Source organism: Glandiceps talaboti, chromosome 22, assembly GCF_964340395.1.
Source record: "Glandiceps talaboti chromosome 22, keGlaTala1.1, whole genome shotgun sequence".
Taxonomy (NCBI): domain Eukaryota; kingdom Metazoa; phylum Hemichordata; class Enteropneusta; family Spengelidae; genus Glandiceps; species Glandiceps talaboti.
The window spans coordinates 16,325,214-16,342,196 of NC_135570.1; the positions used below are offsets into that span (position 1 = coordinate 16,325,214).

General features: G+C 33.1%; 1 protein-coding gene across 1 annotated transcript in view; it reads left to right on the plus strand.

Moving 5' to 3' along the window:
* The window catches only part of LOC144452180 (protocadherin-15-like), a 107,338-nt gene that overhangs the window by 56,862 nt on the left and 33,493 nt on the right, over positions 1-16,983 (plus strand). Inside the window, exons 3-13 of the mRNA XM_078143221.1 lie at positions 3,261-3,323; positions 3,733-3,893; positions 4,706-4,772; positions 5,257-5,258; positions 6,142-6,237; positions 6,829-6,936; positions 7,982-8,092; positions 12,097-12,246; positions 12,562-12,664; positions 13,101-13,213; positions 14,853-15,059. Coding sequence (XP_077999347.1) covers positions 3,261-3,323; positions 3,733-3,893; positions 4,706-4,772; positions 5,257-5,258; positions 6,142-6,237; positions 6,829-6,936; positions 7,982-8,092; positions 12,097-12,246; positions 12,562-12,664; positions 13,101-13,213; positions 14,853-15,059 — 1,181 coding nt within the window. The remainder of the gene's footprint in view (positions 1-3,260; positions 3,324-3,732; positions 3,894-4,705; positions 4,773-5,256; positions 5,259-6,141; positions 6,238-6,828; positions 6,937-7,981; positions 8,093-12,096; positions 12,247-12,561; positions 12,665-13,100; positions 13,214-14,852; positions 15,060-16,983) is intronic.

Sequence of the window (16,983 nt, forward strand, 5' to 3'; positions counted from 1 at the left end):
GATCATTACCATGGTTACCATAGTTTATCCATGTATATAATACTAATACCCCTGCGTCTCATATCTATATAAGAATAATTCACCTGCATGTAGAGTTTATTAACTTTTTATCCACATTCCTCCTAAAATGTTTTCTTTTTTGTGTTTTTGTCTCAATTTTTCTAACACTACAACAGACTATTTATATCAAGGTAAGACTAACAGAAGATGAGATGATTAACCTTTGACCCTGATGAGATGATTAACCTTTGACCCTGTAAATTGTTTGATTACCCAAATGATTTTAATGAATGCATTAATTATTTTGTGTTTGTGAAAACAATTCAAGATTTCAACATTGCTTGTATTATGGCATTGTTGTAGAACAATAGTGAAACAGTGCTTCATGGAGTACTGCACACTTAGTAGAATAGCTATATGCATGTTTTTTTTTTAAATTTGCCTACTGCAGTTGCACAACATTTGATCCTGGAAAGGCTAACTATAGTTGTCCATCCATTCATCCATCAATCAATCAATAAATCGACCCACCCACCTACCAACGCACCCTTCCATCTATCCATCAATCAATCAATCAATCAATCATAAAGAATTTATATCATGACAGTCTCCAAAACCATAGCGATGTTCAATAGTACCAAACAGGGTCTCTTCACATCAATTTTTAAAAAAAATATATTAATTATTTATTTTCAGCTTGTTCTTGAAAGTATTCAGATTAATGATCCCCCTGGTAAATAATTTTAAAGATCAAAATCTTGGCCTGTTCACAGATTCACTGTAGAAATCAGTCATTTAAAATTTACCCTATGGCATTAACATCACAATATGTATTGAATAAAATATATCTCAATTAACATCACAATATGTATTGAATAAAATATATCTCAATTAACATCACAATATGTATTGAATAAAACATATCTCAATTAACATCACAATATGTATTGAATAAAATATATCTCAATTAACATCAGAATATGTATTGAATAAAATATATCTCAATTAACATCACAATATGTATTGAATAAAACATATCTCAATTAACATCACAATATGTATTGAATAAAATATATCTCAATTAACATCAGAATATGTATTGAATAAAATATATCTCAATTAACATCACAATATGTATTGAATAAAATATATCTCAATTAACATCACAATATGTATTGAATAAAATATATCTCAATTAACATCACAATATGTATTGAATAAAATATATCTCAATTAACATCACAATATGTATTGAATAAAATATATCTCAATTAACATCACAATATGTATTGAATAAAATATATCTCAATTAACATCACAATATGTATTGAATAAAATATATCTCAATTAACATCACAATATGTATTGAATAAAATATATCTCAATTAACATCACAATATGTATTGAATAAAATATATCTCAATTAACATCACAATATGTATTGAATAAAATATATCTCAATTAACATCACAATATGTATTGAATAAAATATATCTCAATTAACATCACAATATGTATTGAATAAAATATATCTCAATTAACATCACAATATGTATTGAATAAAACATATCTCAATTAACATCACAATATGTATTGAATAAAATATATCTCAATTAACATCACAATATGTATTGAATAAAACATATCTCAATTAACATCACAATATGTATTGAATAAAATATATCTCAATTAACATCACAATATGTATTGAATAAAACATATCTCAATTAACATCACAATATGTATTGAATAAAACATATCTCAATTAACATCACAATATGTATTGAATAAAATATATCTCAATTAACATCACAATATGTATTGAATAAAACATATCTCAATTAACATCACAATATGTATTGAATAAAACATATCTCAATTAACATCACAATATGTATTGAATAAAATATATCTCAATTGTAACTGTTGTACACAGACTTAGATAATTCAATATGTATTGAATAAAATATATCTCAATTGTAACTGTTGTACACAGACTTAGATAATTCAATTTGTATAGAACATCTCTTGTCTTGTCCAGACTGCCTCCTTACATCAATGTTCAACATGTTTTCTCAGAATCTCATATAGAGTTGGATGAAAACCGTTTACTTGAAATAATAGAGTGCAGTATTAGAACAGCTGTGTGTGTATGAGTTGATGGTCTTTGAGTGCAAAGTAATCTACAGTGTAAATAAATGGAAAACACAACTTTGAGAAAAAAAAGCACAGCTGTGTTTCTAGTATTGATCTTTCTATGAAAGTATTTCAACCAACTTGTAAACTTATACGTTTATTCTTACAGTGTAACATAAACAGCAAAAAAAAATAAGTGGAAACTATTAAAATAGAACTGTTTACCTGTATAGCCTTGAGATATTATTATCCAGTTTCTTCTCCCGCTTAGAACGTATAAAAACTCTCCAGTTGAGAATTGATTGGACCTGTAAATGCTTTTATCTCAAGATTACGTGATATGAGTTTAAGGTGTTTTTTTTGTTATGTTTGCCATGCAACTTATCATTACAACTTTACAAACTAAAATAAGGAGTGACTAAAATGCCTTTTTGTACATGAACACAATGTACCAGTCTGGTAATTAGTAAAAATAAGTAGTGACTATATAAATGCATTCTTATACATAAACACAATGTACCTGTTTGGTAATTCGTAAAAATTATTCTTTGAGAACTAACTGAATACTATAAAATCACAAAATTTTGTACTTTACAGTATTTCTTTGCATATTGTGTCACAAAAGGATAAGACAATAGTTGGGTATTTTGTCTCATGTATTTGATTTAAAAGTGGCCATATGGATGAGGATTCGGCATTTATTTTGGATTCTTAATTTATGAAACAATTTTATCATGGCTTCCTACTTGAAAAATCAATATGAAACAACATTAACCAAGTCTGTGTTTGTACCTCAATAAATTGCAAAAGATTAATAAATATGTAAAATCTTTGTTATCGTACATACAATAACAAACTTTTTACACATTTTTAAAGCTTTTTGCAATTTATTGAGGTACAAACATTAGTGTAACAATCATTGGTGTTATCTTATCAGTCCCCAACCACAAGGATTACATAGGATTATTCTAAGACTTATATATTGTTCAGGGATAACTTTTCTACAGCTTTGGCACACCTAGATTTGAACCCTGATCTAAACTTTGCCATAAATTTGTTTAAAAATACTGATTATAAGGAATCAATTTAATTTTAACAAAAAATATTTATTAATTTATTTTCAGATTGTTTCCCAGGACCAGATGGCGTGAATATTCATTTTAAAATTTTGGAAGACTTTCCTGTTGGTAAGTTGTTGACAATAGTCGGTCATTTAGTATGAAATCTTCATAAAGGAATCAACTTGCTTTTTTGCTGAATATTGAAAAGTAAAAAGAAAATTAATAAGAAGTTAAAACAGGGAACTCTCCCTTAGCAGAAACACTGGTAGGGAACCCTGGTAAAATGACTAGGGAACTCAGGTAGATTTTACCTATCGGTACTTACCACCCTTAACAAAAACACTGGTAGGGGACCCTAGTAAAATGACTGGGGAAGTCAGGTAGATTTTACCTACTTACTACCCTTAACAAAAACACTGGTAGGGAACCCTATAGGTGAAATGACTTGAGAACTAAGGTAGATTTGACTTCATAGTATACTTTAATACCATTCTAATACTAAACATACTGGTAATGCATTGATTGTATCTTTCAGGTGATACAATAGGTTTTCTAGATATCCTAGGAACTGCTGGCGGTTCCAATCCAACTATTCAGTTACAACTCACTAGTTCATCTTCTGATCCATGTACAGACTACTTTATCATTGATGAAGACACAAAGGCATTTAACTTAACAAAACCTTTAGAGCGAGATGTAAGTATCAACCATATTGGTGCTTGGCAATATTTTTATTTGATCATCTTGTATATTCAAGGGGTTGGGCTAGGGGAATGTGGTGTATTCTTAAGCCGCGTGCCATAATTGGCTACCATCCATGAACTTATTATTAACCAATCAAAAAGTTTTAGACTTACACCACAATGCTTGCACCAAGCAATTCATCCTTGATTTGCATATAGTTATCATCACTGTATGGATGTAGACAGAAAAGTTTGTTTTTTGTGTAACCATTGGTAACTGGCTGGCTGGCTGGCTGGCTGGCTGACTGACTGACTGGCTGATTGACTGATTGATTGATTGATTGATTGATTGATTGATTGATTGATTGATTGATTGATTGATTGATTGAATGTATACTTGCAAAACAACAGCAAATATTTGGACATATTTAATTATTAAATTGATTTAATGTATAAAATGAATCCAACAGGTGGTTGCAATAATAACATTATTGACACACATACATCATGCACACACACATTCACACATACGTGCACACACACTCATATATGCACACAGGCACATACACACACACACCCACCCATCCAGCACACACAAACAACCCTCCACACATCCATATGTACACACTCACAACCACTGATACACATATACACACACAAACCCCCCCCCCCACACACACACACATGAAAGCCCCCCCCCCCCCCCCCCCCACACACACACACACACACACAGTTACATTATGAATGCTCTCCCAATCTCCACTAGCTTTTTTCTTCAATTATTCTATTGATTATCATCATAATGAACAAATTCATTTGGTACAGGACCCTGGTGGAATGCCCGAGTTTTCTTGTGAAGTGCATTGCACTCAGACTTCAGATCCATTTGTAAGTATACAAATTACAAAGTTATTTGTCGTGTACACTTTTAATTCTTTTTATAATTATTTAATTTGTTGACAAGTTTCTACCTACATGTAGTCTTTGAGTTTTCATTTGCTTATAAAGGGAACAATAGGTGCACTCCGTTACTTCATAGAGTATACAATATGTATACATATCAGGAAAGGAAACTGTATGGGTATGTTTTATTGATAATCAATGAGTGACCTAAGGGGCCTTGTCACTACTAGACAAGGATGGGGAATAACAGAACCCTTAGGTCATGAGTTTTTTCCCAGCTGAATGCAGAACTTGGCAAGCATAACTTACATAAAGTTTCTAATCGGAAATGGTGTTTTTGAAGATTTTGACATGACATATTTTGAGTATTATAGAACCATACATTTATGTAAATCTACATTGTTCTGGCATAGAACATCCAGGGCATAATTTTCACATTATTGTTCAAATGTCTTCAACTTGGTCAGCATGAGGTGTAGTTTGATGTTATTCCCAATATTTTTCTTCCACGGAATATATGAGTGACCTAAGGGGAGGGGGGGGGGGGGGGGGGGCTTTGTTACTACAAGTCATTAGACTCGTAGTCACAATTAACCCTTAAATCACAACCGACACAAGTATTTTCAAGCTGAATGAAGAAAAATATTGGAGAATAACATAATTATACCAGCTCAAGTAATATCAAAGAAAAATCGGGAAAAGTGATGACAATTTTGAACATTTTGACTCGTATCTCGAACACAACAGAACTATAATAGTGATGTAGACATGCATTGTTATGACATAGAAGCCCACTGTTGTGATGTAGAACATAATATTCCATATTTTGTTCAATTTGGTTCATGCATGGCATAGTGTTGCATATCATACAGGTTAATATTCAATTCTCGGTACCTGAAATAGAATATTACTGCACTTCATAAAAATAACAAACATTCAATTTCTTAGTCGACACCATCCACTCCACACGCTTCACATGCATTGCTATAGGTGTGTGTGAGAATAAGTCAATGGTCTTGTTCTATTTTGACCCTCTAGTATGAGATAAAATGCTATTGCAGGTACTGAGAATAAGTCAACCATCTTGTTCTTTAGTGACCCTCTAGCATGAGGTAATTAAAAATGCCATTACAGGTAGTGAGAATTGTACTACACTGGCAGACATCCAACCATATCTGTATTGTACAATAGATAACAGAAAATATTAAATAAAGTTTTGATAAAATGCCACGTTAGACTTTATATTTGAATTTATTTTGTTCCAAGAATAGAAAATATGTAGAAGTATAATACAAAGTGATTGGCCAAATACCCATAACTTAATATTTATTTTTTCTGTATTTTTTTTCATCATGTAGTTTTTTCTTGAGTATCCAGTTAGTGTTTTCATTGAAGATGTCAATGATAACACACCACAGTTTGTAAATGAGCCATATTATGTAGAAGTTAGTGAGGTAAGTTGTACTAATTATAACCAGCCATTACTAATTATTACCAATCATAACCAATATGACAAACTTTTACCATCGTCATTGAAGGTGTCAGTAACATCGCACTGCAGTTTATAGGTGTGCCATAATATGTTGTGACACTGGTAATCCAGCCTTCAGTTTACTAACATACACACAAACTAAATTTATTGTTCTTCAATGTGGTAGATTACACAAATGGGTGATAGTGGTTCCTCTGTTGTGTGATTCTGATCACGTTACGTAGTGTGTATGTGTATGTTTAGTGAAGTCAAGATGACTGTCCTCCCTTGCCATTCTATCAATTATATGAATTATTCATATAAGCATCACCATATATTTGCGTAACAAAACAAATGTTGCAGTACGTAACACAGACTACCAGTCATAGAGTGAACTATACTCTATATCTGTAGTTGCAAACAAAACTAATCAATTCTTGTTACCAATTGTGAAAACCGATTAAAATAACCATTACCAGTAAATTAACAATTATTAGTTAAAATGACTAGATACCAATAATTGTTAGCTTTTAATGTTAAAATATTCATTGAGTTTTGTGGTTTTTATTGACAGCAAACATTAGTATCCACTACTGTCTTTACTGGATTAGAAGCTACTGATGCAGACAGTGGTAGAAATGGACAAGTTAGTTATTTTGTGTTGAATAATCCAGATGATCCGGTGAGTGTTAAAATTACAAGTGTAAAAGTTACAAGTAATACAGTTCTTATCAATTAGTTATCTCACTGACAATATCAAATAACACTTCTTATATTAAGCAAAACATAGAGGAAATTAAGATAATCATGGACACACTTCCTATGAATACCTGTGTGCTGTAAAAAAATATACCATATAATAAGTTGAAACAAACAGTAATGTAAAGAAATTAGATCTGAAGAACCACTCTTCAAAAAGAACCCAAAAACTTACAATTGCCATGAACTGTCAGTATTTCTGTTCATGATTTGGTAACCCTGGTAACAGAGGCAGTGAGATGAGGTTGTAAAATTGACAGATTTCTGTAACTTCTATCATAATTATGGTGATAAACTAAATATGAACAACTTATAAGTTTTGTAATGATATCAAAAGGACCACGAACACACTATCACAGGACAAAGTTTTAGCTGATTCAAGTTATTTTGATTTTGAAATAAATTATCCCCAAACAGCATTCTTCCTTCGTTACATTCTTTTGCCAAATTTCTCTGATCAAGAGTTGGTCAGTTTCAGCAATGTTTCATAAGTGTCTATATAAGTCCAAATTCTTATCCTACAAAACAGAGCTGGTTTCAAAATAGTTATATTAAAGTCACAAGTTATGTTGTCATATTTGTAGTGTTTGAGACATTTATTAAGATTAGCTACATAACAATTTGATTTGAACATTTTGTATCATAATATCAGAATTTCACCAAGAATAGAGTTTATTTCAATGTTCAATGTCAGTAAAACTTCAACATCACTCCATTTTATGAAAAAAAAAATGATTTCAAAACCAGATGAAGAAATAGGTGATTATAATTAATTTACACTTCATCAACAAATTATTCTCTGTTTTTTCCAATCTTTTAAGTCAAATTAAAATGTGACAAAAAAATGCCATATAGTGCATTTGCATATTTTCTAATCTTGACACTTTGTGAGAAGAATAATTTTGATAATTTTAGCATCAATTTACAATTTTGATTTCTGATGTTTGATTGTTTTTTTCATATTTTAGGATGCTGACCTGTACTTCATCAATAATTTAGTAGCATTGGGCATAGTGACACTCAATAAAACTCTAGATTATGAAACAAAGAATGAATACAAAGTACTCATAGAAGCCAGGGTAAGTACCACAGTCGTATGTTATCACTTAATGGTTTCATATACAGTAGTTCACTTTACAGTGGAAACAGGGTTGTACGTGGCATATTCACTGATCAGCCACAACCTTTTTCCACACCAACACAGACCACTTCAAATTAAATTTACAACACATCTGTGTAAAATATGTCAGTGGTTTCTGTTGAAGAGTGTTTCTTACTCATAGATGTCAGTCTAGAGTAAGTCATTATGATGTCACTTGGTTTGTCATACAGCAGTATACTTTACAGCAGATACAGGGTTGGTTTGACATACAGCAGTATACTTTACAGCAGATACAGGGTTGGTTTGACATACAGCAGTATACTTTACAGCAGATACAGGGTTGGTTTGACATACAGCAGATACAGGGTTGGTTTGATATACAGCAGATACAGGGTTGGTTTGATATACAGCAGATACAGGGTTGGTTTGATATACAACAGTATACTTTACAGCAGATACAGGGTTGGTTTGACATACAGCAGAATCCGATACAGGGTTGGTTTGACATACAGCAGATACAGGGTTGGTTTGATATACAACAGTATACTTTACAGCAGATACAGGGTTGGTTTGACATACAGCAGATACAGGGTTGGTTTGACATACAGCAGATACAGGGTTGGTTTGATATACAACAGTATACTTTACAGCAGATACTAGGGTTGGTTTGACATACAGCAGTATACTTTACAGCAGATACAGGGTTGGTTTGACATACAGCAGGATACTTTACAGCAGATACAGGGTTGGTTTGATATACAGCAGATACAGGGTTGGTTTGATATACAGCAGATACAGGGTTGGTTTGACATACAGCAGTATACTTTACAGCAGATACAGGGTTGGTTTGACATACAGCAGTATACTTTACAGCAGATACAGGGTTGGTTTGACATACAGCAGATACAGGGTTGGTTTGACATACAGCAGTATACTTTACAGCAGATACAGGGTTGGTTTGACATACAGCAGTATACTTTACAGCAGATACAGGGTTGGTTTGATATACAGCAAATACAGGGTTGGTTTGATATACAGCAGATACAGGGTTGGTTTGACATACAGCAGATACAGGGTTGGTTTGACATACAGCAGATACAGGGTTGGTTTGATATACAGCAGATACAGGGTTGGTTTGACATACAGCAGATACAGGGTTGGTTTGATATACAGCAGTATACTTTACAGCAGATACAGGGTTGGTTTGACATACAGCAGATACAGGGTTGGTTTGACATACAGCAGATACAGGGTTGGTTTGACATACAGCAGATACAGGGTTGGTTTGACATACAGCAGATACAGGGTTGGTTTGATATACAGCAGATACAGGGTTGGTTTGACATACAGCAGATACAGGGTTGGTTTGACATACAGCAGATACAGGGTTGGTTTAATATACAGCAGATACAGGGTTGGTTTGACATACAGCAGATACAGGGTTGGTTTGATATACAGCAGTATACTTTACAGCAGATACAGGGTTGGTTTGACATACAGCAGATACAGGGTTGGTTTGACATACAGCAGATACAGGGTTGGTTTGACATACAGCAGGATACTTTACAGCAGATACAGGGTTGGTTTGACATACAGCAGATACAGGGTTGGTTTGACATACAGCAGATACAGGGTTGGTTTGACATACAGCAGATACAGGGTTGGTTTGATATACAGCAGATACAGGGTTGGTTTGACATACAGCAGATACAGGGTTGGTTTGACATACAGTAGTATACTTTACAGCAGATACAGGGTTGGTTTGACATACAGCAGATACAGGGTTGGTTTGACATACAGCAGATACAGGGTTGGTTTGATATACAGCAGATACAGGGTTGGTTTGATATACAGCAGATACAGGGTTGGTTTGACATACAGCAGATACAGGGTTGGTTTGATATACAGCAGTATACTTTACTGCAGATACAGGGTTGGTTTGACATACAGCAGTATACTTTACTGCAGATACAGGGTTGGTTTGACATACAGCAGATACAGGGTTGGTTTGACATACAGCAGATACAGGGTTGGTTTGATATACAGCAGATACAGGGTTGGTTTGATATACAGCAGATACAGGGTTGGTTTGACATACAGCAGATACAGGGTTGGTTTGACATACAGCAGATACAGGGTTGGTTTGACATACAGCAGATACAGGGTTGGTTTGACATACAGCAGATACAGGGTTGGTTTGACATACAGCAGATACAGGGTTGGTTTGACACTGATGGAACATAGCATTTTTATACTAAAATTACTACAGCACATGTTGTATTGTCAGTGATTCCTGTGCAGAATGTTTCTGCCTGGTCACGATTTTTTTGAAGAAGAGCAAAAGTGAGACTGAGTAATTGTCTTTGTGGTATTTCTAATGCTAGAAAAGTCCTTTCTACCAGTCCTGCATCGTGCAGCCTCTCTAAAAGAGAGTTATGAAAGTTGTACATCTGGATCAGAAAAAGATTACTATGACGACTGGGGTGTCATGGGAAGTTAGGAATCTTACTTTAACTTTTGCCCAAACAGTACTGACTAATTGTTTCAAATTATTAAGCTCCCAATTTTGTGTATTTCCCATGGTGCCTTGTCCCAAGGATCTCTTCTGAGCCAGATATGTCAATTTTTACTTTGCAGATGTCATGTACTGTACACTGTAGCCTAGGGGGTGTTACAGATGACATTTGTGGGTACCCTATAGGCATAATCTTAGTATCATGAAGTCAGTCTCACCCTTTAATTGTGAAATGTCAAAATTCTAAGTTTCAGAACATAAAATATGCAAATGGAGAAATCTTTTCATACATTTCCTGTAAATCCAATCTATTAAATCTTTGTGACTTCTTGCAATCATTGAAATGGAAAAGTCTCATTTTTTCTCAAATCTTCTATTTATGAATGTAATACCAAATTGTATAATCATGTTTCCAAGGCAACCAAATTGACCTAACCCATCTGTATTCTTTGTAACTGCTTCAAGAGACACTTTAATGGCACCAATTTTTTGGTATTAAAGAATATTTTATGTTTTGTTTCCATGGTAACCAAATTTAAAGATATTTACTGTATTTAATGTCATGGCGTGACATTTCCAAAGAATAGGATCAAAAAGCTAAAGCGAAAGAGATATAACAATAATGATTGCAGTGAGGATACATTATGAGTTCAATTCAATTTATACACAACATTAGATTTTAAATTATAAATGTGATAGGTTATATGTACAGTTATGATTAAACTCCATACACAGGTTGTAATGTGCAAACAGATAAAAGTTTCTAGCATTGACCTTTCCATCTGTAACTAATACAAAAATATGAAATTTGTATAAAATATTTGTCATTCAAATTCTGATAAGGATTGTTGACCAAGACAGATTGAAAGCTCAGTGCTAAAAAGTTTTAACTGCTTGTGTGTTATAACCTGTCAATCTATCAGTAGATTGCTGGCATGGCAACAAATTGAAATATTAACATTTTATTATATAGGTAGGTGTAGATGTGTTGTAATTATTCTGTGACAACTTTATGTTTATGCAGTTGATAAATTGGTATGATTTATTATTGTAACGAGGAGAAGATGAGCTCAGATGGAAAATATTGACTATACACATATATGGGCACTACTTTTCCAAATATGGACACAGCATATCTAATTATGGGACACTGTTTATTTAAGTATGGACAATGCCCATATATAGGCTAATTATGGGACATTTTATCCAAATATGGCCAATGCCCATATATGGAAACTGCTTTTCCAAATATAAGCATTTCCTATTCAACTATAGGCAGTGTTTAACAAAATATATGAATATATAAATTTGTTTATAAATACATAAACATCACAATTTCAGGTGCAGATGTTGATAACCATTGACCATATATAGGTATATACCTTGTATAACTTTACCGAGTTGGTCAATATCTTTTCTTTAACTTGATAACATAATAACCGAGGTATATATATTGAATATTTCAGGACAGAGCAGAAGTACCAAGGACAAACACTACGATATTAACAGTACGAGTTATAGATGGTGATGATCTTGGACCACAGTTTCTACCTTGTATTAAAATTAATAATGTGTGTACAACAAATACATATACAACTTATATACCAGAAAAACAGGTAGGCATTTGAGGAACTGAACATTTTTGCATAATTTCTACTTTTTGAATCAATATCTCTTGTAACTTTTATATATTTTTTTAGTTTTAAAAATATATTTGCTTAAATTTTGTTGTAATTATTAAAATATTTCAGTACAAATTATTTTTAAAAATGTATTTGTTTCATCATTATGAAGCCATCTTAATTGTGATATCATAGGGTGAGTCTGTTTATTTGTCATGATCTAAATAAATATGACCAAGCGTAAAATTTATTGCGTATTGTGATCACAAACTTTAAGTCATCACAACTTTTTTGTGTTTCATGTTCCAGGCAATAACAGAACCACTAAATTTCACTCCTGGACCAATTTATGCAATAGATCAAGATAGAGATGTCCCAGTACCATCACAAATAATATATACATTTATACAGGGTAAGTGTTCAACTTTGAACTTAAGTTCCATCACTAAAAAACAAAAGAATATATCAAATATGTCTCTAGAGGGTGCTAGACTAAGGTACAATTCATGTACTACATATTTTTTGTGAGATTTAATCTTTTTTAACTGTATCACTACTTTGTTCAATACTGGTCAAGATTGTTTTAATGTAAAATAATTAGGAAATTATCAAACTTATCATTACCATGTTCCAATTCTATCAAGAATTTGTAATTAATGAATATTGATGAATTTGTAATAGTAAGTCAATTAAACTAGCTCAATTTGTTAATTAACATGCAAATACTTTTGCATATGAAATTGAAAATGAATTTGTAATTTTTGAGTTATTTGTCAGCTCATGTTAATGATTTACTGTGCTAATTAAAAATGTTTGCCTTGATATTGTTGTTACGTTACTTCTTGCAGGTACCCCACCGCAATATACAGATTACTTTGAAATTAATCCGACAAATGGTAATATAACTCTGAAAGCATCAGTTGATAGGTCATCATACCAGTTGTTTAGGATTGTTGTCAAGGTAACGTACCGATTTACATATTCCTTTGATATTGTCCCCAACTATAGTAGTGATGAGGTATTAAAATCACCTTGTAACAGAACACTGAAATTATCACTAAGTGTTATAGCCTAGAGTTAAGTCGTGTGTGGATTTTGACCGTCGTCTCTCCTAACTCCTAGCATTTCCTGAATGGTTGTGTATTTAAACCTAAAACTAGACACAGCAACATTCATGATATGGTAATTATGTTTACATTGTACTTTTCCGCTCTCCCATTGGTTCTAATCACATGGTGGCGCTAGTGATGTCATATCTCACAGCAAGCCAAAAAAAAAATCTGTGTCTGCTTAAAAACGTTAGGGTTATTCAAGGCGTAACTTGACTCTATGCTATAAGAGCTACTGCTGTGATAATACCTGGCTAGAATTGGAACACTGATAAACTCTTATTGCCTTGGTAGTCGAGCCGTCGGTTTACTAAGATAGACACAAAACTAAAATTATTGTTGCAACATGTTGAAACAACAGTGATAAGCTATTGAATGGACGGTGGTTGAATTATAGTTTTGTTCATGATTCAGTTTATTTAAAGTTCCATTAACTTGCACTGCTATTTAGGGACTTCCAATGTTTACACTATCTTGATCACAGAGTGATTAGAATTGCACAACAGAGGAACCACTATCAACAACTTCTGTAATGTACATTGAGAACAATAGATTTAGTTTGTGTCTATCTTAGTAAACTGAAGGCTGGATTACCAGTGTCATAGGTTTGTATGTGATCTTAGATAACTTGCTACTTGTCACTGTAACACACCCATCTACTAATTCAACTATTAGAAGAAGATAAACCATGCAAACAATCTCTGTATATAATTACATGTACTAACTGTAACCATATGGTTTTTGGGGAACTGGAAAGCTTTTTCCACAAAATAAGTCCTACTAACATACTTTGAGTTGTCATATTTCTATATTCATCTATTGTGAAAAGTGTCAACATCAATTACACTGAATACAGCAGGCTGACTAGATGAGATATTTGCAGACAATGTCTGCTTTTCCCCTTGCACTATCTGCCAAATTCAAATGTACCCGGTATGTCCTAAAAATTACAATTCACCAATTTCTCATCCGGCAAAGTAAATACATTTACAGTAGTTAAAAACATAAATTTTTGAACATTGTAATCTGAATGACTTTCAATATGATCCTTTAGTAAGGTAACCAAATGGTTAAAAACAAGAGTAAACTCTGTTGAATTGAAAACACATTAGAGAAGATCATTGGCTGTTGTCAAACTACATTGACATGTCACTATCATAGGGCAGTTAAGAGGAAATATACATCATATATGATCATATGCATCCCTTACACAACTCTATTGATAAGCTCCCATCTGGACACCTTTACAGAATGCCTCATGCAAGGAAAAACCTCTTGAAAAAATGGTTTGTTCCAACAGCTGTGTCTATTTTAAACTTATTGTAAAGACCATTTCAAACTCACAGAATTGTATATTGTATTTGTGTGTAAATTGTATTTCAAGCCTACAGACAAATCTACGGACAATAAAGTTATTGAATTGACTATTTCTATGGCTGTGTCATAATTCAGAATTATATAATTCAAACCATTTTTGTGTTTTCATTGCAGGCTGAAGAAGATTCACATGCAGCACGCTATCAAACAGCAAATATTGAGATTTACATTGATGATGTCAACGACAACAAACCTAGCTTTGTGCAAAGCAGCTACAGTGGATTTGTCTATGAGAATTCTGGGTATGGCACAACTGTGGTTACCATGGAAACTGGAGCCACACCTCTACAAATAGAAGCAATTGACCCAGACATTGATGAGGTTAGAGTTTCTTCATTTTCGGACTATCATGTTTGAAAAATGTAATTTTGATAAAAACTTTCATTATAAATGTAAATTTCACAAATATTTATTATTTATTCATTTATTATTTACAAACTATCATTTACATGAACTATTTATGTGAAGGTAATAAGGTAATTAAGAGTCATGAACATTCTGTGTACATCTAATACCAATCTGATTAAAATCTGATGTAGAGTGTACATGGCACAATTTCTTTTTGGCTGTTACGTTTACTGTCGTTTGTTCTTTTGTGAGTGTTGCATACATACATCTGACACAATACCATAGGTTTTCCCGAACCCAATCTTATACTTACAAGTAGCCAACCAGAATCCTTCTTACAATATAACACTCAACATTTGAAATTGAAAGAAAGAGAACACCCAAACAAGAGCAATAACATTGTTGTCTGCATTCAATGCTCATGCTCTTTTCGAACAGGGCGCTCTGAAGTACTGGACCATATGTTTCTGCGCATAACGCGTTCTCATTTGTTGAGTGAATTCACTCAGCACTCTCATGTGGCTCGGGAAAACCTATGGTATTGTGTCAGATGTGTGTAACGAACGCTCACAAAAGAACAAACGACAGTGTACACTACATCGGATTTTAATCAGATTAATCTAATACATGCCTACATAATTATGTATGTGTCCTTAGTCCAAGGAGCCAAAAGTGGACCCACTATGAGAACAACGAAGGTGAAAGAGCATTTTGATTTTGTGTTTCTTAGTAATTGTTTGAAATCCTGAAATGACTCTCCAGAACCAAAAGTTTATGTAAGTGGTTCCTGGAGTGGTGTTCCCCTTAAACAAAGTCCTGAATATCTATAAACAAAGCTTACACCACTGAAGTTACCCTGTGAAAGTAAGATGTGTCTTTCTGCCCTCTCATCTTAGCACTCAAGAGAGGGCTGATAAGGTCAAACTCATGTAATGATATATCTCAACAGCCTACACTGAAGTATGCACATCATATTTGTCTGCGATTTTGTCTTCCTGAATATTTTGAATATTACTATATATGCAAAATAACTTGACATGACCTCTAAACTGTAATCATTATTACATGGTTAAATTATCACCTCTTCCGATTCTATGTCCTTACATCATTTCTTTTGCTTTCTTTCATCTTTCATTCATGCTTCACTTTTTAATGTTATTACCATGGCAACATCTTTTGTTTTGCTGTTATTTTACACAGGAGGAGGTTTGTCTGAGTGCTTTTTTATATCTTATTTTGAAATATTTGTCCTTATTTGCACTCCTGCATAAATGATGCCAGGGAACTGCCAAATATATTGATATCAAACAAAACTCATAAAAAACAAAGGCAACGAAAGACTACCACTGAGGGCGCTAGACTAGAACCAAATGATGTATTTGGTCAGACTTTAAATGATTGAAGAATTGCACTGTTTTAGCAAGAGTGCTTGGACAACAGGCTTAAAGTGAGACAGTGTGACAAAAACAGTTCATTGAAGTGTTTTTCTGAGAAGTGTCGTGGCCATTTTTTTCAGCTTACTGAGTAAAATTAACAGGAAAAGTAGCAAGAAGTAGTTAAGACTCCTCATCACTATTACATTAAAACATTTTATGGCAGTTTCCTTGCATTTAACATATCTGTATTTAATGATGTAGTTCTGTTTCAGTATTGAGTCACTGGTCGTCCTAAGCAAATCACAACATCAAAATTAATGTCATGTTAAAAATTACACTAACAAATATCAGAGATAAATAATAAATACATGAAATAGACACAATAATTAGATGTCATGTTATTCCCCAATTTTTGTCTTTGTTCAGCCAAGGAAAATAATGAGTGACCTATTATGTAAAGGGCCTTTGCCACTATGAGTTGCTAGACTTGTAACCTAAGGGTTGTTGACTCGTAGTGACAA